Below are 20,573 nucleotides of genomic sequence, written 5' to 3'. Positions count from 1 at the left end.
TGTGAGGATTGGGGAGTTCTGTGCCCATGAAGGAGAGACCTGTGAGGGTTGGGGAGCTCTGTGCCCATGAAGGAGAGACCTGTGAGGGTTGGGGAGGTCTGTGCCCATGAAGGAGAGACCTGTGAAGTTTGTGCCCATGAAGGAGAGACCTGTGAGGGTTGGGGAGCTCTGTGCCCATGAAGGAGAGACCTGTGAGGGTTGGGGAGTTCTGTGCCCATGAAGGAGAGACCTGTGAAGTTTGTGCCCATGAAGGAGAGACCTGTGAAGTTTGTGCCCATGAAGGAGAGACCTGTGAGGGTTGGGGAGTTCTGTGCCCATGAAGGAGAGACCTGTGAGGGTTGGGGAGCTCTGTGCCCATGAAGGAGAGACCTGTGAGGGTTGGGGAGTTCTGTGCCCATGAAGGAGAGACCTGTGAAGTTTGTGCCCATGAAGGAGAGACCTGTGAGGGTTGGGGAGTTCTGTGCCCATGAAGGAGAGACCTGTGAAGTTTGTGCCCATGAAGGAGAGACCTGTGAGGGTTGGGGAGCTCTGTGCCCATGAAGGAGAGACCTGTGAGGGTTGGGGAGTTCTGTGCCCATGAAGGAGAGACCTGTGAAGTTTGTGCCCATGAAGGAGAGACCTGTGAGGGTTTGGGAGCTCTGTGCCCATGAAGAAGAGACCTGTGAGGGTTTGGGAGCTCTGTGCCCATGAAGGAGAGACCTGTGAGGGTTGGGGAGCTCTGTGCCCATGAAGGAGAGACATGTTGGGTAGAGGAGCTCTGTGCCCATGAAGGAGAGACCTGTGAGGGTTGGGGAGCTCTGTGCCCATGAAGGAGAGACCTGTGAGGGTTGGGGAGCTCTGTGCCCATGAAGGAGAGACCTGTGAGGGTTGGGGAGCTCTGTGCCCATGAAGGAGAGACCTGTGAGGGTTGAGGAGCTCTGTGCCCATGAAGGAGAGACCTGTGAAGTTTGTGCCCATGAAGGAGAGACCTGTGAGGGTTGGGGAGCTCTGTGCCCATGAAGGAGAGACCTGTGAGGGTTGGGGAGTTCTGTGCCCATGAAGGAGAGACCTGTGAAGTTTGTGCCCATGAAGGAGAGATCTGTGAGGGTTGGGAAGATTAAAAACCAAAGGTGCCATGGAGAGGGTATATAATGAGCATGTGAAGACACAATGGAGATACTACGGATACGCCTCCCAACCCAAGCAGCAGAATTTTATTTAGAATACATCAGAAGCTATTTGACAGGTTCTTAACATGTGATAAGAAACCTTTGCACACACACGGCTGTGGTTTTTGGTAGTATTTGTACACATTTGGCCTAGAAATGATACCACAATAATAGAAAAACAAAAATCAGCTGCTGAAAACTGACAGGAAAAGATAGCAAATATCTCCCCAAGCTTTGGAAAGCAGCGTAGAACGTGTGCACTGTGTAAACCAGCAAAACCTGCCTGTCTCTTACAATAGGTGTGTTAGTACCAATGAAGGGGGAAGGGAGGAGGAATGGGGGCTAAAGGGATCGGAATGGATGGGGGGGCAGTGAGACAAGGAACTCAGGCGGGGACTGAGGTAGCCACATCATTTAAACAGCACATAAAAAGCATTTATATATATCTGCATTTATTTAGCCTTTATGCCAGGGAAACCGCATGTTGAGTGTCTGTCCCGGCACTAAAGAGCCAAGTGCTAAATATCAGACCAAAAATATTCTTCTGACCAAAAAAATAAGGAATATTTAATGCATTTCAGCTATAAAAACAGTTCATGTACTTCACCCAAAGTCACTTCTCCTGTGCAGCTCCACTGGGGGGAGTTCTGTGCCTCGGGCTTGATCCAAACAACTATTGTCCAACTGGTTCCACTGATCAGCAGGAAGATCTGAAGGAAGTCACAGAGGTTGCCCAATGGTTTGGCGAGCAGGTCCATAGCAAACGTCTGTCTTTTGCTAACAAATGTGATTGGCCGGCTTGTTTTTGACTGGGTGAAGTCTTCATTTTGGCCTCTTATCTGGGTCGTGCCTCATCCTGGCTTTGGTAGTTTACAGTTGTCAGTCTGCCTGTGGCAATCTAACAGATCTCAGGGTCTGCCATTGGTTAGTTGACAGAACTGGGGTCTGCCATTGGCAACGTATGGAGAACTTCATCCAAAAGCTGCAGGGCTCGATGAAGATGGACCTCGATCCAGCAGGGGGTCTGCTTGATGCTCTGCCGAGGGTAATCGGGACCCCACCCCTTTACAAAACTAAGGCGCAAGATACAGAGTCGCCGTAGGTCATCCACCCCGATACCGGCCGCAGCAGATAAGCCTAGGGGAGAACACAAGTCAATCATGGAGACTGTTCAGACATGAAACTGTTCAGGGTAGAGTCCTGCGTGGAAGCAATTTCTTAGAGCCGGACCCGAAACCCACAGTCCGAATCGCGACCCGTATATTTAAGGTTTCCATACATGGATAGATCCGCTCGTTTGGCGACATCTCCCTCCGATATGCCCACCTTGAGGTGGGCAATATCGGGCAGATCCGATTGTGGGCCCTAGGGCCCAACGATCGGATCCTAGCATTCGCAAACGGGCGGTCGGATCGCATCAACGAACAGATGCGCCCGCGATCCGACTGGATTTTTAATCCCATCCGATCGAGATCTGGCCAAAAGTCGGCCAGATCTCGATCGGATGGGATTAAAAATCCAGTCGGATCGCGGGCGCATCTGTTCGTTGATCGATCGGGGAAGCCTGTCGGGGGCCCCCATACACGGGCCAATAAGATGCCGACTTGGTCTGTCGGCAGCTTTTATCGGCCCGTGTATGGCCACCTTTACCCACTTTGAACCGCTACCCGACCCGCAACTGCCTTATCCGCAACCCGACCAGCCGACCATCATCAATCCGGAAGTGATGTTGCTGCAAACCGGACATCAAACAGGGCCAAGAGGGACAGAAAGGCGCCGTGTGATGTAAGAGAGCTGTGACTAAGGTCAGATGGGAGGAGAGACAAGGAGGGAAAGCTGCAGGGAGAGAGCCACAATCCAAACCCGGATCTATACCCGCACCTAAAAGCCTACCCTCGTTCCTCAGGGTACCCGACCCGCTACAGGACTCTAGTTCAGGGTATGCAGAGGTAAGCAGCGATGCAGAGATAAAGGCAGAAGACCCTCAGGCTGCAGGGAAGTAAGAAATGTAAAGGACCCAGAAGTTTTGGGGCCCATAGGCTACGGCCAGACAAAATGGATCTCCTCCGCTGCTGCCCTTCTGCACCAAAGCAACTGAATTCTCTACATAACCGTCTATTCTAATATTCAAACACCCCCTTTTCCCCATAGCTCATAGCAAGCTAACAGATATATGAAAATATGTTTATTAACTGTTACTCTCATATTGTAACCCCAAAATGTTATCTCAGCTGTCCCTTGGGCAGAAGGGGCAATAACCCCACAATTTGGGAACCATTGGCTTTGGCTAATGTCACACAAGCAGTTTTAGCATTTTGGTGCCTATAAGAACCTGTCACTTATATGTCCGGTGGTCTCCATCTACGTCAATGGGAAACAGCACTGGTGAAGAAATGGTCTCATATGATAAATTAAAGGAAAACTAAAGCTTAACTAAATTAGAACAGAAATGTTGTATATGATGTTTTGAGCAACCACAGCCCTTTGGCAGTAAGATCTGTGTCTCAAAAGATGCCCCAGTAGCTCCCCATCTTCTTTTCTGCTGATTCACTGATTCACATGCTCTGTGCTGCTGTCACTTACTGAGCTTAGGGAGCCACTCACAATATACAGTACACATAGAATAGAAATGTCACAATATAAGGCTGATTAGTAATTAATACACATAATTACTACATGGCAGCACAGAAACCAGTGCAATTAGCATCAGAATTGAATAATCAGCAAACCTGTAGCATCAGCTTATATTACAGCCAGGGAAGCTCATTTTCTGCTGGATAATTAGTGACGAGCCCTAAGCTTAGCTTCTCAACAGCCAATCAGAGCCCACTGAGCATGTGAGTGTCACAGACACTTTCCAAGATGGTGACCCCCTGTGACAAGTTTGAAGTCCTGGATCATTGCTGCTACTGAGAAGCTGGTGAAATAAGTTCAGTATATAAAATATGGCATTTTTAGCCATTTTTTTTAGGGGTTAGTTCACCTTTAAAGCTCATGGTAGAAATTAGTTCCGAGCAAGGGTCTTTTATGATGCTGCCCACTGAGCAAATTTAGGAAACAATTGTTTGAGGCTACAACTATCACCACGGTTATCCCACTGCTCCATAGGGAGAAGCCGGGGGAAATAACAGGGAGGCTGGCCATGAACCCATGCAACTAAATGGGTCCCCTCCATTCATTCAGTTCTCCTGTGGCTCATTACTTACTGACAGCAGGAGCGATGCCCCCCACTGACCCGGGACCAGGGATTGTGCCGGCTACAGCCGCCGCCTGGGCTGCAGCCGCTGCTTGAGCCGTAGCCGCCTGCTGCTGCATCTGCCGATGACACTGTCGTAAGTCAAACACCTTTAGGACAAGACAGAAATAAAGTTATGGCAAAGGATGGGCAACTTCTTTCCTATACGTATAAGTCCCCTACAATTTAAGAGAACATGTTTTTCTCTCACTTCCTTAGAGGGGCATCAGTTTTTTACCTTAATGTAGGCGCCCGGATAAATCTTGTGCACTGCATCCCCTGGCGCTCGTCCTGCTTCCCTGTCCAAATAATAACTCTGGACAAACACTGCGTGATCACTGAGGCACCTCATCCATACGTCTCCCTCGCCCCGACACTCAAGCTGCACTCCCTTTCCAATGTGAAGCCTGAAAGGTGACACTCGTATTATACATGCAATGGGTTTCTACCCGTTATAATCCCTTATAAACCAGTGGACTCCAAATCCCAATCTGAGACACTAAGCCGGATCACTTACCTTGCACGCTCACTAGTGTCTGTCCGATGCACGTTAGAAAGCTGACCAAGGCAAAACCGATCCCCACCAGAGGGGTCCACATAACCATCCACTGTGACCACGGAACAATTAGATAGCACTTTAAATATCTCTCCAACTTGAACATCCATCTCGAAATAGGCAACGGAGCACCAGAACTCTGGGCCTGATACAGAAGGTAATGGGTTAGAGGGAAAGGTTCTAAGCAGTTTCAGACAGTCAATGGCCTTAAACAGTCCTCACCTGGGTGGTTGGAAACGGGGTGCTGATACTGAGGGGAGCTCTGGTGAAGGGGCCCTGCAGGAAGGAAACATGATATTTAAAGACACATGGTAGGCAGATGGAGCAGTACATAAACCAGAAGGAGAAGAGAGGAGAAGGCGTACAGTAGTTGTTTGGGTGATGAAGTGGAGGTTGCTGGTTTCCTCTACCATTCTGCTGTCCCCCAGGGTTCGGGGTATATACGGCTGTGCTGCTCCCCGTCCACGCAGCTGAGAAAGAATAGGAATTGTGACTATAACATATGGTACAAATACCTGCAGCACTAAAACAAGGCAAGGCTACTGAACATCACATATATACAACTGTAATGCATATACTCACCATGGAAAGGCTGCTTTGAGGGGGAAGGATAGCCATTTTTATGGGAGTTCTGGCTCGGTGTGGAAGGAGGAGATGTGGACACCATTTGCTGAGGATGGGATGGAGCTATCTGTAGTAAACCCTCACCATGCATGGGTACTAGAGGGCATCCAGGAGCCACTGTAATTGAGAAATATAGTTTTTAGAAGTCATCATTCCTACATTGCTATCTCTATCACTGTCTCTCTCTCTCTGTCCTCTGTGGATCGAGTCTGTAGAACTGAACCCAGAGCTCTAGGTGAGACCTTACCAGGGATCTATAAAGTGGTATCACTGTCTCTGTCCCCTGGGGATCGGGTCTGTAGAACTGAACCCAGAGCTCTAGGTGAGACCTTACCAGGGATCTATAAAGTGGTATCACTGTCTCTCTGTCCCCTGGGGATCGGGTCTGTAGAACTGAACCCAGAGCTCTAGGTGAGACCTTACCAGGGATCTATAAAGTGATATCACTGTCTCTCTCTGTCCCCTGGGGATCGGGTCTGTAGAACTGAACCCAGAGCTCTAGGTGAGACCTTACCAGGGATCTATAAAGTGGTATCACTGTCTCTCTCTGTCCCCTGGGGATCGGGTCTGTAGAACTGAACCCAGAGCTCTAGGTGAGACCTTACCAGGGATCTATAAAGTGATATCACTGTCTCTCTCTGTCCCCTGGGGATCGGGTCTGTAGAACTGAACCCAGAGCTCTAGGCGAGACCTTACCAGGGATCTATAAAGTGGTATCACTGTCTCTGTCCCCTGGGGATCGGGTCTGTAGAACTGAACCCAGAGCTCTAGGTGAGACCTTACCAGGGATCTATAAAGTGGTATCACTGTCTCTCTATGTCCCCTGGGGATCGGGTCTGTAGAACTGAACCCAGAGCTCTAGGTGAGACCTTACCAGAGATCTATAAAGTGGTATCACTGTCTCTGTCCCCTGGGGATCGGGTCTGTAGAACTGAACCCAGAGCTCTAGGTGAGACCTTACCAGGGATCTATAAAGCGGTATCACTGTCTCTCTCTGTACCCTGGGGATCGGGTCTGTAGAACTGAACCCAGAGCTCTAGGTGAGACCTTACCAGGGATCTATAAAGTGGTATCACTGTCTCTCTCTGTCCCCTGGGGATCGGGTCTGTAGAACTGAACCCAGAGCTCTAGGTGAGACCTTATCAGGGATCTATAAAGTGGTATCACTGTCTCTGTCCCCTGGGGATCGGGTCTGTAGAACTGAACCCAGAGCTCTAGGTGAGACCTTACCAGGGATCTATAAAGTGGTATCGCTGTCTCTCTCTGTCCCCTGGGGATCGGGTCTGTAGAACTGAACCCAGAGCTCTAGGTGAGACCTTACCAGGGATCTATAAAGTGGTATCACTGTCTCTCTCTGTCCCCTGGGGATCGGGTCTGCAGAACTGAACCCAGAGCTCTAGGTGAGACCTTACCAGGGATCTATAAAGTGGTATCACTGTCTCTGTCCCCTGGGGATCGGGTCTGTAGAACTGAACCCAGAGCTCTAGATGAGACCTTTCCAGGGATCTATAAAGAGGTATCACTGTCTCTCTCTTTGTCCCCTATGGATCTTACCATCCTAGCTGCAGTACATCCAATTGGTTATTTTGTATAAAGTAACACTGTACGTACCAGCGGGAGAATGAGGCATATTGGAATACATGCTGATAGCAGTCTGTGGGCTCGTGGGTAGGGTGAGTGGGGGCAGTGGCTGCCGATAAGGATCTGTAGGAGGCATTGGTGGAAGGGGGGCATGTTTGATGGCTGGTGGAAGTTCCTGGGATGCTGGGAGACATGAAGATGCTTCCATTTCACACTCATGGACATACTCCTCTTTCACTGATCGGCACGGAGTGGTTGCTAAACACAAAAAGAGCAGACTAGGGTGAATGAGAAGAAAAACAATAACAATGTGAGCAAATCAAGTGTGAGGGGTCTTGGGTATCAAAGAAATGGCTGATTTGTATCCTGTGGATGCTGAGTAAGTATAGGATAAGTTTACTCACCAGTGCTAGGGATACTCAGACCTGTAACATAAATAAAATCAATGTTAAAGGGATTCTTTCATGATTTTTATGAGGTAGTTTTTATTTCGTTTACACTACAAATAATTCACTCTACAATATAAAATTTCATTCCTGAACCAGCAAGTGTATTTTTTAGTTGTAATATTGGTGTGTAGGTGCAACTCAGGTCATTTTGCCTGGTCATGTGCTTTCAGAATGAGCCAGCACTTTAGGATGGAACTGCTTTCTGGCAGGCTGTTGTTTCTCCTATTCAATGTATCAATGTGTCGCAATGGGAACTGGATTTTATTATTGAGTGCTGATTTTATATCTACCAGGCAGCTTGTGTTAGAGAGCTGCTATCTGGTAACCTTCCCATTGTTCTATTGTAAGGCTGCTGGGAAGAAGGGAGGGGGTGATATCACTCCAACTTGCAGTAAAGACAGACTGAAGTTTATCAAAGCAGTCACATGACTTAGGGCAGCTGGGAAATAATATGTCTAGCCCCATGTCAGTTTTCAAAATTAATATAAAATAAAATCAGTTAGCTCTTAAAAAGGATTTCAGTGCAAAATTCTACTGGAGCGGCACTATTAACTGATGTGTTTTGAAAAAAACATTTTTTATCATGACAATATGAAATCAGGACAAATTCAATCCAATTCTTCCTGCTCTTGTAGGTTCAAAGAGAACTTCTATAGCAGGAATTTACAGCTAGTGACCCTAAGGGTGGTGGCAGACGCTGAGATTTGGGGAGATTAGTTGCCCATCGACAAATCTCCTCTTCTTCGGGCAACTAATTTCCCCAAAATGCCTTCCCACCAGCTAGACTGTGAATCGGCGGCAGGAATGCAACTCGGATCGATTCGGCTTTCTGAAGTCACCCAAACTTTCCTTGTGAGGCACATTCTGGCCGGTGGGAAGGAAATTTGGGGAGATTAGTTGCCCAAAGAGGAGGAGATTTGTCGTTGGGCAACTAATCTCCCCAAATCTCAGCGTCTGCCACCACCCTTAGGGTCACTAGCTGTAAGTTCCTGCTATAGGAGTTCCCTTTGAACCTACAAGAGCAGGAAGAATTGGACTTATTTCCCCGAATCGCAGCGTGTGCCACCAGCCTAAGCCGACGTTCGACTACAGTTGGCACAGATAAACTGGGAGCCCATTACTCACCAATGCCGGGAGAAACCACCCGCTCGTAGTGATAGGGGTTCACACACACGCTGTCATACTTCAGGTCGAAGGCAAACTGGCAGAACTTAACGTGTTTCAGCTCATTCTTGTGCAGATCCGGCCAGCGCCACAAGCGAGCGTAGATCACATGCGGGAAACCTTTACGGCCGGCTACCTGCAAGCAAAGGCAACGGTGAAGACATAAAACAGAAATAATTGGCTAAAGAAACATTATAGGGATCATAATAGTTATGAAAATACCCCCAAAATTGTATCATGCAAAAAAAAAAAAAAAAAACAACAAAAAACCTTTGTCTACTGGCAGTACCATTATTCCTTACATGTTATCCCCTTATACACACAATATATTTCCCATCAATCCCTGCTCCAGTGGAGCTTAGAGTCCATTGACAAGGAATACTGGGATACCACCAGGAGTGCCACAGGTTCTAAAGCAACTAAGTAGAAATATTATGATTAGCACTGTACAGCCCAAGTGTGAGAGGATGCTGAGAGTTGTAGTTGTATACAAAGTTGAGAATCCGTCCTACACCCCCTGCTGATCCCCCCAGTTCTGTGGTTATTTAATAAAACAGGCAGTGTTGAGAAACCTAGGGGGAGGTGTATGAGCTGCGCCTCCTCCCTCTTGTTTATATTAAGCATCTCGTCCCCCTCTCACACTCCTTCCCCTGGAGGCTTCGGAGCAGACAAAACAACCCCCCCCCCAGTACTTGCCAGACAGTGACTCATCAGTACAGGCGGCCGGCAACTACTTGCTGAGGAGAGAGGAGTGCGGGATGAGAGCTTTAATAAGAGGGAGACGTTTCAACCTGCAGCTCTTGTTAAAGTGCCTGGGAGCTGTAGTTTAATAATAGCAGGATATTGTGGGTCAGATGTTCTTGCTGCAGGGCATAAAGACAATATATAAACTAGGGCCATATAGCGAGTCTCAATCCTGCCTGCTAAATACAGAAACAGAGCTTTGGTTCAGAACATGAGGCAAAGTCATTATAAAGCCTGTGCTGCTTAAATGCAACAAACATTGGGGTAACAGTAACCCTGCTATAGTTCCAGGGGTACCCAGGGAACAAATAAGAACTCACCCCAAATCTCCCACTAACTGACCTTCAGACTGGGCCCCCTTAGCTCATAACAAGGTTACAGATATATAGAAACATTGGGGTGTCACCCTGCTATAGTTCCAGGGGTACCCAGGGTACAAATAAGCACTCACCCCAAATCTCCCCCTAACTGGCCTTCAGACTGGGCCCCCTTAGCTCATAACAAGGTTACAGATATATAGAAACATTGGGGTGTCACCCTGCTATAGTTCCAGGGGTACCCAGGGAACAAATAAGAACTCACCCCAAATCTCCCACTAACTGACCTTCAGACTGGGCCCCCTTAGCTCATAACAAGGTTACAAGATATAGAAACATTGGGGTGTCACCCTGCTATAGTTCCAGGGTACCAGGGTACAAATAAGCACTCACCCCAAATCTCCCCTAACTGGCCTTCAGACTGGGCCCCTTAGCTCATAACAAGGTTACAGATATATAGAAACATTGGGGTGTCACCCTGCTATAGTTCCAGGGGTACCCAGGGCACAAATAAGCACTCACCCCAAATCTCCCCCTAACTGACCTTCAGACTGGGCCCCTTAGCTCATAACAAGGTTACAGACATATAGAAACATTGGGGTGTCACCCTGCTATAGTCCCAGGGGTACCCCAAATTTCACTCTTAACATTTGAAGACTGTGCCTTCCTTGATTGATTGATTTGAAACCCTGACTGGGTCTATGCCAATGATACTGGTGCCTCTCCCTGGTGGATCTGTGTGACCATGATGTCGGGGTACACAATTGCTTGTTGTACAGTGGGGGTGTGGGTGGGGTTGATCAAAGAAAAGGTGAGCGCAGAGAATTAATCAGCTGAGAGAGACCAGTAGAACTGGGCCAAAGAAACAGAGGAGGAGAGAGGGTGAGAGGTTAAAGGGGTTATTCACCTTTAAATTAACTGTTAGTATGACGTAAAGAGAGATATTCTGAGACAATTTGCAATTGGTTTTTATTACTTGTGGTTTTTGATTTATTTAGATTTTTATTCAGCAGCTCTCCTGTTTCCAATTTCAGCCATCTGGTTGCTAGGGTCCAAATTCCCCTAATAACCATGCACTGATTTGAATAAGAGACTGGAATATGAATAGGAGAGGCCTGAATAGAAATAGGAGGAATAAAAAGTAGCAATAACAATACATTTGTAGCCTAACAGAGTATTTGTTTTTTTAGCTGGGGTCAGTGACCCCCACCCCATTTGAAAGAGTCAGAAGAAAAGGGCAAATAATTGAAAAAGAATAAAAAAGAAAAAATGAAGCCCAATTGAAAAGTTGCTTAGAATCAGACACTGTATAACATACTAAAAGTTAAGTTAAAGGAGAAAAGAGGAAGGTGGGCGGGGGGTGAACCTGCCAAAACTCTTGGCCTTGTGCCTGGCACACAGACAGACAGACACACACATACAGACACACACATACAGACACACACATACAGACACACACAGACAGACAGACAGACACACACAGACAGACAGACAGACACATACCTGAAGCCTCCCGTCCAAGGTTCGCTGGATGGTAACGCACTTGCTGGGGTGCACTCCATTAGTAGTAATGGCAGTGATGAGGGAGTCCAGCTCGTCTTTCTTCTCCTTCAGTTTCTTGACGAGACTCTCAATGGCTCTCTTGGCAAAGCCCTCGTTCTCCCCCCCCTGCCGGTGGCACATGAGACTGTGTACGATGCTGAGACAGGCATCACTGCTGTTAGGAGGGGTCAGAGACATGGCCGGGATCTCCTGCAGTGACAACATGGGAAAGAGTGGGGTGAAACGTGTGGGGCACACACATACAGTCACTACACACATGACTCCATATTAAGTGATGGCACTAAGTCACTCAGTAGGACAAGCACTTCCCATTCACTCACACTGTCTCCTCTGCATCAACTCATTCCATTCAAAGAGCTAGCAATCTACAACATACATCTGGATAAACTGTGGCTCTGCAGAGGGACCTCACCCCGAACTTGAGAGAGAGAGAAGAAACAGGACAAGGAGAGTGAGCGGAGGGAAGGAAAGCATGGGAGGGAGGGGAGACAGACTGACTCAGGCTGGGGGAGAGCTGTCCCACTGGAACAAAATAACCAGCAGCCAGACATAACATTATCCTGCACGCCTCTCACTGGGGGAACCAGCTGTGCAGCGCTGGGGAGAAACCTCTGTATATACAGGGGCAGCAGCTTCCACATGCTGAGGAGAAACAAGAGCAGTTATAGCAACATACCAGCTGCAGGACAGGAACAGGTTAATAAGACAAGCAAATCATATGGGGGAGGGGAGAATGTATTTAAAGGCAAACTATACCTAAACTGCAAACTAATAATACAGGGATGAATTTACTAAAAATTGAATGAGACAAAGAAGCACCTACAGGAACAGTGGGATAATAGTCTCTGGGAAGGGAGTGTGACTGTGGGATAGCAGGTATAGTAGGGAGAGATGTGTCTATAGTAACAGTGGATAATAGTCTCTGGGAAGGGAGTGTGACTGTGGGATAGCAGGTATAGTAGGGAGAGATGGTGTCTATAGTAACAGTGGATAATAGTCTCTGGGAAGGGAGTGTGACTGTGGGATAGCAGGTATAGTAGGGAGAGATGTGTCTATAGTAACAGTGGATAATAGTCTCTGGGAAGGGAGTGTGACTGTGGGATAGCAGGTATAGTAGGGAGAGATGTGTCTATAGTAACAGGGATAATAGTCTCTGGGAATGGAGTGTGATTGTGGGATAGCAGGTATAGTAGGGAGAGATGGTGCCTATAGTAACAGTGGGATAATAGTCTCTGGGAAGGGAGTGTGACTGTGGGATAGCAGGTATAGTAGGGAGAGATGTGTCTAGAGTAACAGTGGATAATAGTCTCTGGGAAGGGAGTGTGACTGTGGGATAGCAGGTATAGTAGGGAGAGATGGTGCCTATAGTAACAGTGGATAATAGTCTCTGGGAATGGAGTGTGATTGTGGGATAGCAGGTATAGTAGGGAGAGATGGTGCCTATAGTAACAGTGGGATAATAGTCTCTGGGAAGGGAGTGTGACTGTGGGATAGCGGGTATAGTAGGAGAGATGGTGTCTTATAGTAACAGTGGATAATAGTCTCTGGGAAGGGAGTGTGACTGTGGGATAGCAGGTATAGTAGGGAGAGATGGTGTCTATAGTAACAGTGGATAATAGTCTCTGGAAGGGAGTGTGACTGTGGGATAGCAGGTATAGTAGGGAGAGATGGTGCCTATAGTAACAGTGGATAATAGTCTCTGGGAAGGGAGTGTGACTGTGGGATAGCAGGTATAGTAGGGAGAGATGGTGTCTATAGTAGCAGTGGATAATAGTCTCTGGGAAGGGAGTGTGACTGTGGGATAGCAGGGATAGTAGGGAGAGATGGTGCCTATAGTAACAGTGGATAATAGTCTCTGGGAAGGGAGTGTGACTTGGGATAGCAGGTATAGTAGGGAGAGATGGTGCCTATAGTAACAGTGGGATAATAGTCTCTGGGAAGGGAGTGTGACTGTGGGATAGCAGGTATAGTAGGGAGAGATGTGTCTATAGTAACAGTGGATAATAGTCTCTGGGAAGGAGTGTGACTGTGGATAGCAGGTATAGTAGGGAGAGATGTGTCTATAGTAACAGTGGATAATAGTCTCTGGGAAGGAGTGTGACTGTGGGATAGCAGGTATAGTAGGGAGAGATGGTGCCTATAGTAACAGTGGATAATAGTCTCTGGGAAGGGAGTGTGACTGTGGGATAGCAGGTATAGTAGGGAGAGATGTGTCTATAGTAACAGTGGGATAATAGTCTCTGGGAAGGGAGTGTGACTGTGGGATAGCAGGTATAGTAGGGAGAGATGGTGTCTATAGTAGCAGTCCCCAAAGGACTTACAGTAGTATAACTGGAGAATCTGCTCTAAGTTGGTTAAGAGTCCAGGGATATTAAGGGAAACCTTGTCCCAAGGAGCTTACAATCTAGGTGAATGTGAGACACAGTTTATGGAGAAATGTGACCTCCAACGTCCCTAACAAGGTGATAGGATTCCCTACAGGTTTGATGCTAGGGTGGGGGTGGGGAGAAAAGGAGTTTTGCGTTGGTAAAAATGAAGGGGGGGGGAGGTGCCAAGTACAAATAAATACGAGGGACACAGACAACCCAGGCAGCACAAGCTCTGGAGTATGGCACTGCAGGGGTTACGTGCATTTAAAGCAACAAGCACAGATCTGCTCCATATTACTCTTTACTTTCCCTTTGCAGTTTAGAAAAGGAAACTTCTCCCGGATTCCTCCAGTCTGGCAGTTGCTATAATGTTATATAATGTTACTAGCACACAATCTGAGAGGTAACAAAATAGAACATATATTAGATAAAACTAGAACATCTCGACAGATGTCCTTTGCTGCACTCAGTAGGACAGTTATTTCCAAGTCCCTTACAGGTACACATGATGCTTCTATTCACAGAGCAGGGGCTAAGCTTATTAACTAAGCTTATTCCCAGCATGCCCCTCAGAGAGGGTGCTGGGAAGTGTAGTACAAGAGTCAGACATGCCTTTTCAGAGTGTGAGCTCTTGGGAGCTCCTTACCCCTTCTGACAAGCCTTCCCCGTAGATCTCCTCATCTGCGCACAGGGCGGGGGGCACTCGGTGCAGGGCGAGCTCTAGGCTGGCAAACGCCATCTTTTCCCCTTGATGTTACACCTCCATGGGGTTTATTGGACTGAACCAATCAGAGGTTGCTGGTGCTCAGTGGCGCAGGTAAATCCCAGCACAGGTGCAGCTCATCTCCCCTCCCCCAGCAGACTAACATTACTAATAGGAGTAATTAATGTCAATTAAGAGCTAGCTATAGTCGAATGTTAGCCCTGCCTTCCCTTATCCACATGCTGGTTAGCCATTCATTGAATACATGCTGATACATGTCTATAAAGGAACATGCACGTTTGCTGTGTGACTGGTGCTGCTTCTATCCCACTGTCATTGTTTCATATGCAACTGAATGCAACTCATCTGATGAACCAATCAGCATCCCCTCCTATAATTGCTGCTCTGCAGGGTCCCATTATGGGGCCCGAGGCCTAATATAACAGCTTGATGGTAGTTACGGGCTGTACAATGGACTGATACTCACTGAGTGCTGGGGTAAAGCATGGCCCCTAACTACTGGAACTCCAGCTCCCACCACTGCACCCCAATTCTGCCCCCCCCCACATGCCAACAGCTTGAGCCTTATAGAGAGGTGCTCTGTGCTAAAGTGCAGGTAACATGTTGTACTTGTGTCACTGGGGAGTCACCAATAAGAACAGAACCCAGGCCTTGGTGAGAAAGAGTCAAGGTAAGCTCATCTGGGAATTGGTGGAGTCCAAGCTCCGCCCCCTGTTCCATGGGAATGAGAGCAGCCCAGGAGGGAGAAAGTAATAAGAATCTGAACTCTGGGTTATTATTATAATCAAACGATTGGCTATAAGTGGGAAAACTCTGTGCAACACTGTCTGGCAGCTAATATATATATATATATATATATATATATATATATATATATATATATATATATATATATATATATATATATATATATATATATATAATATGCTCCACCTGTTGCCAGTGTGCCAGTCTCTGTGTCAAAACCCTGTAGTGAGAGCAGATGAATATAACAAAAATTGATTGAGCAGAAATTGTACGGCAGCTCCCAGGTGTCACTGTTAAACCTGACCAACTGTCTCAGGAGCAGATTAACACACTGCCTTACAGGAGCCAGTAGAGTCAGAGAGTCAGAGAGTTAGAGTGTCAGAGAGCACAGAGATACAGCAAGAGGAATGAACAGGGATTACAGGGTTAGGCAGAGAGCACAGATATGTGGCAGGAGGAGTGGAAGAGCACAGACATAACAATGAGAGTCAGTGAGTATAGAGATATGGTAGGAGGAGTGGAAGAACTCAGAGATGGCAGGAAAAAGCAGAGAGCACAGAGATATGGCAAGAGGAGTGGGAGAGCACAGAGATGACAGGGAAAAGCAGAGAGCACAGAGATGTGGCAGGAGTAGTGGGAAAGCACAGAGATGACAGTGAGAGTCAGAGAGCAAAAAGATGACAGTGAAGGTTACAGAGCACTGAGATGACAGTGAGGGTCAGAGAGCACAGAGATGACAGTGAGGATCAGAGAGCACAAAGATGACAGTGAGGGTCAGAGAGCACAGAGATGACAGTGAAGGTCAGAGAGCACAGAGATGACAGTGAGGATCAGAGAGCACAAAGATGACAGTGAGGGTCAGAGAGCACAGAGATGACAGTGAGGGTCAGAGAGCACAGAGATGACAGTGAGGGTCAGAGAGCACATAGATGACAGTGAGGATCAGAGAGCACAAAGATGACAGTGAGGGTCAGAGAGCACAGAGATGACAGTGAGGGTCAGAGAGCACAGAGATGACAATGAGGGTCAGAGAGCACAGAGATGACAATGAGGGTCAGAGAGCACAGAGATGACAATGAGGGTCAGAGAGCACAGAGATGAAAGTGAGGGTCAGAGAGCACAGAGATGACAGTGAGGGCCAGAGAGCACAGAGATGACAGTGAGGGTCAGAGAGCACAGAGATGACAGCGAGAGTCAGAGAGCAAAGAGATGACAGCGAGAGTCAGAGACAGGTCCGGACTGAGAAATAAAATAGGCCCAGCCATTTAAGGTACACAGAGGCCCAAACAGCCCCCACGAGCCCACAAAATACTGATTTTCTATGGCACCTTATAGCAGCCCCTCTGGCATTTGCCAGAACCCACAGATTGCCAGTCCGGGCCTGGTCAGAAAGCACAGAGATGACAGCGAGGGTCAGAGAGCACAGAGATGACAGTGAGGGTCAGAGAGCACAGAGATGACAGTGAGGGCCAGAGAGCACAGAGATGACAGTGAGGGTCAGAGAGCACAGAGATGACAGTGAGGGCCAGAGAGCACAGAGATGACAGTGAGGGTCAGAGAGCACAGAGATGACAGTGAGGGTCAGAGAGCACAGAGATGACAGTGAGGGTCAGAGAGCACAGAGATGACAGTGAGGGTCAGAGAGCACAGAGATGACAGTGAGGGTCAGAGAGCACAGAGATGACAGTGAGGGTCAGAGAGCACAGAGATGACAGTGAGGGTCAGAGAGCACAGAGATGACAGTGAGGGTCAGAGAGCACAGAGATGACAGTGAGGGTCAGAGAGCACAGAGATGACAGTGAGGGCCAGAGAGCACAGAGATGACAGTGAGGGTCAGAGAGCACAGAGATGACAGTGAGGGTCAGAGAGCACAGAGATGACAGTGAGGGTCAGAGAGCACAGAGATGACAGTGAGGGCCAGAGAGCACAGAGATGACAGTGAGGGTCAGAGAGCACAGAGATGACAGTGAGGGTCAGAGAGCACAGAGATGACAGTGAGGGTCAGAGAGCACAGAGATGACAGTGAGGGTCAGAGAGCACAGAGATGACAGTGAGGGTCAGAGAGCACAGAGATGACAGTGAGGGTCAGAGAGCACAGAGATGACAGTGAGGGTCAGAGAGCACAGAGATGACAGTGAGGGTCAGAGAGCACAGAGATGACAGTGAGGGCCAGAGAGCACAGAGATAACAGTGAGGGTCAGAGAGCACAGAGATGACAGTGAGCGCCAGAGATGCGGCAGGAGGAGTGAGAGAACACAGAGCTAGTAGAGAGCAGAAGGGACAGAAGGTAAGTAGTACCAGTGTGTATGTATCAGTTACTCACGTTTGTGGCAGCTCCTCTCACTCAGTTTCTATCAGGAGGAACCCTCACTGCACATCCTTAGCCAGCACTGTCCCTACCAACCTGCAAGTACAGTAAGTATCTCTTATTCCCTCAGTGCTGTCCCTCATTCCTAGTAACTCTCTATGGGCGCCTCACTCTCCCCTTACACACTCTCTCCCCCAGCAGTGACAGCTTCTCACTTGTTTCCAACAAAAGCCTAAACCCTCTTTCTCCCCAATCTGACTCTTCACTGAACTCTAATCTGCCCCTCACTCTACCCTATTAGGATTACTCTGCACCTGACACTCCTCTAACTCTCTCCCTCACACCCAACCCCTGACTCTCTCTCTCTCTCCCTCACACACTCACTCCCTCACATAATCACTCCCTGACTCTATTCTCCCTCACACTCACTCCTTGATTCTCCCTCACACCCTGACTCTCCCTCACACTCACTCACTCTCCCTCAGTCACTCCTTGACTCTCTCTCTCCCTCACACTCACTCCCTGACTCTCTCTCCCTCACACTCACTCCTTGACTCTCTCTCTCCCTCACACTCACTCCCTGACTCTCTCTCCCTCACACTAACTCCCTGACTCTCTCTCCCTCACACTCACTCCTTGACTCTCTCTCTCCCTCACACTCACTCCCTGACTCTCTCACACTCACTCCCTGACTCTCTCTCTCCCTCACACTCACTCCCTGACTCTCTCTCTCCCTCACACTCACTCCCTGACTCTCTCTCTCCCTCACAATCACTCCCTGACTCTCTCTTTCACACACTCATTCCCTCTCTCTCCCTCACACTTAGCCCCTGGCTGTCTCTTTTCCCTCATACTCTAGTCCAATCCCCTGGCTGTCTCTTCTCTCTCTCTATTCCTCTAAAGCAGTGCCTAACTCTATCACAGTCTCTGACTCTTTCCTACTCAGACTCTCTTTCCCTCACACTCTATCCCCGCCCCTGACTCCTCCCACACTAGTTGTCTGCGCTGCACTATAACAATAGGAGAAGCCGAGCCTCGAGTCAGGCGCTTCCCTGGAATCGTCAGCCAATCACGGCGGGGCTTTCTTTAGTTGGCTCCGCCCTCCGCCAATAGGAAATCCCGTATCTTGCGGCGCTGTCTGTGCCAGTGCGTGACGTGTTGATTGTGGCTGCGAGTTGATCTCTGAGGGGACAGTCTCATATTCCCGAGTGACAGACTTTCCTATACTGGGGCAGGCGGGGAGGCTACACACTCATCCGGGGTGACGAGACACCCAACTGACTGACGCCTTTATCCGCCATTGTTCTACTTGTTACCCTAAGAAATCATTTCTATTTCTCTTCTATAATGTAACTTATGTGAAATACACTTTGCTCGCTCTATATTTATTATTTCCCTTGTGCTGTTCATAATCAGACTGGCGCCATTTTGTGCCAACTTGTGTATCCGCCCACAATCTTGTCTATGCCCCGCCCCCTTACAGTTCGTGTGCGTGTGTGCGCGTGCGCGCGCCAAGTGCCCATGCAGAGTGGAGCATTAAAGGGCTTCTTCTCCTTTGACTTCACTGTTAATATGATGAGCGGAGGGATATTCGGAGACAATTTCCTATCGGTTTTCATTTTTTTATTATTTGTAGTTTTTCACTTATTTAGCAGCTCTTCAAATCTGGTTGTTGTGGTCTAAATTCCCCTAGCAACCATGTACTCATGTGAATAAGAGACTGGAATATGAATAGGAGAGGCCTAAATAGAAAGAGGAGGAATAAAAAGTAACAATAACAATACATTGTTTTTTAGATGGGGTCAGTGACCCCTATTTTGAAAAGCTAGAAAGATTCAGAAGTAGAAGACAAATAATTCAAAAAGTTTAAAAAATGAACAATGAAAGCCAATTGAAAAGTGTCTTAGAACTGGCCATTCTATAACATAAAGTTAATTAAAAGGTGAACAACCCCTTTAAGTGACACAGGCACTATATGATTGACAGCTGAGACTTTTAAATGAGTTTAGGGATGTTTTAAAGAAAAAAAGGAATGTTGGTTTCATGTTTAATTTGCAAAGAACTTTCATTATACAGCTTTTTATGTCTGGATGACAAGTCCACTTTAAAGTAACTCTCAGTGTGATATAGAGAGGGATATTCACTATTAGGTTTTCATTTTTTATTAATTGTGGTTTTTTTTCAGTTGAGTAGCTCTCATTTCAGCAATCTGGTTGCTAGGGTCTGAATTCCCCTAGCAACCATGCATTCATGTGAATAAGAATGAAATATGAATAGGCAAGGAATAAAAAGTAATCTAAATAAAGGTGTAGAAAAAGGCAAATTATTCTAAAACGAGATAATAGTGAAGACCAATGGAAAAGTTGCTTAGAATATGCCCTTTCATAACATAGTAAGAGTAAAACAGCTTTATATGAAATAAAAGAAGAGTGCAAGGCATTGTGGGTACTGAAGTTTTGGCTGGAACAAAGCACAAACGTAATCCATGGTTTCTGTCGTGCGTCTGAGAAGCGACAGTCAGACAGTGACAGCCAATAGCAATGATAGTTACACATAACCCTAAACTCAGCCATGATGAGGAATCAATATGGGAAAGTTAGCCAGAATTCCATTCATTTGGCAAAGATTTGGGTTTTCTCCTTTAAACTCTCAATGGAAAACTGGGCTGGACTCTGCTTGAGGTGCATTCTGGGCCAATGAGCAGAACCCACATTGTGCCAAATCAGCTGTGTGGAAGTGTTCTGCTCAACTGGATCACATGCAAGCTTTCTGCTACATTATGTCCACACTCAGAACCAGCAGTGACCAGAGAGAACAGCAAGGAAACTCAATCAAATCTGTAACTGCATTATGGCAACCAAAATTGATATTATTGTAATGTCTCTACCACCAGGCCGGCTCATTTTGTTCTACAGGAAAGAATTCCTATAGGGGTTGTTCACCTTTAAATTTACGGTTAGTAGGATGTAGAGAGGGATATTCTGAGACACGTTGTAATTGGTTTTCATTTTTTATTATTTCATTTTTTAGACTTATTTAGCTTT

The 20,573-nt window shown here is 47.3% G+C and overlaps 1 protein-coding gene across 5 annotated transcripts; it reads right to left on the bottom strand.

Annotated features, from left to right (window-relative positions):
- Positions 1–1,173: 1,173 nt before the first annotated feature.
- smad4.2.S (SMAD family member 4, gene 2 S homeolog) lies at positions 1,174–17,961 on the bottom strand. Of its 5 annotated transcripts, none has more exons than XM_018233598.2 (12): positions 17,545–17,961; positions 11,322–11,570; positions 8,719–8,893; positions 7,549–7,569; positions 7,175–7,402; positions 5,522–5,680; positions 5,305–5,409; positions 5,162–5,215; positions 4,901–5,084; positions 4,622–4,790; positions 4,355–4,493; positions 1,174–2,285 (listed from the first exon to the last, which is right to left on the bottom strand). In XM_018233598.2, exons 2-12 carry the CDS (start codon positions 11,556–11,558, stop codon positions 2,074–2,076), a joined length of 1,683 nt encoding a protein of 560 aa, XP_018089087.1. In that variant the 5' UTR covers positions 11,559–11,570; positions 17,545–17,961; the 3' UTR covers positions 1,174–2,073. The 5 variants fall into 5 exon arrangements, with proteins under 5 accessions (XP_018089087.1, XP_018089086.1, XP_018089088.1 ...); XM_018233597.2 differs by lacking the exon at positions 17,545–17,961 and adding an exon at positions 14,397–14,556; XM_018233599.2 differs by lacking the exon at positions 17,545–17,961 and adding an exon at positions 14,363–14,481.
- Between the last annotated feature and the right edge of the window lie 2,612 nt (positions 17,962–20,573).

Source organism: Xenopus laevis, chromosome 8S, assembly GCF_017654675.1.
Source record: "Xenopus laevis strain J_2021 chromosome 8S, Xenopus_laevis_v10.1, whole genome shotgun sequence".
Taxonomy (NCBI): domain Eukaryota; kingdom Metazoa; phylum Chordata; class Amphibia; order Anura; family Pipidae; genus Xenopus; species Xenopus laevis.
This window is presented reverse-complemented; position numbering and strand designations above follow the sequence as displayed.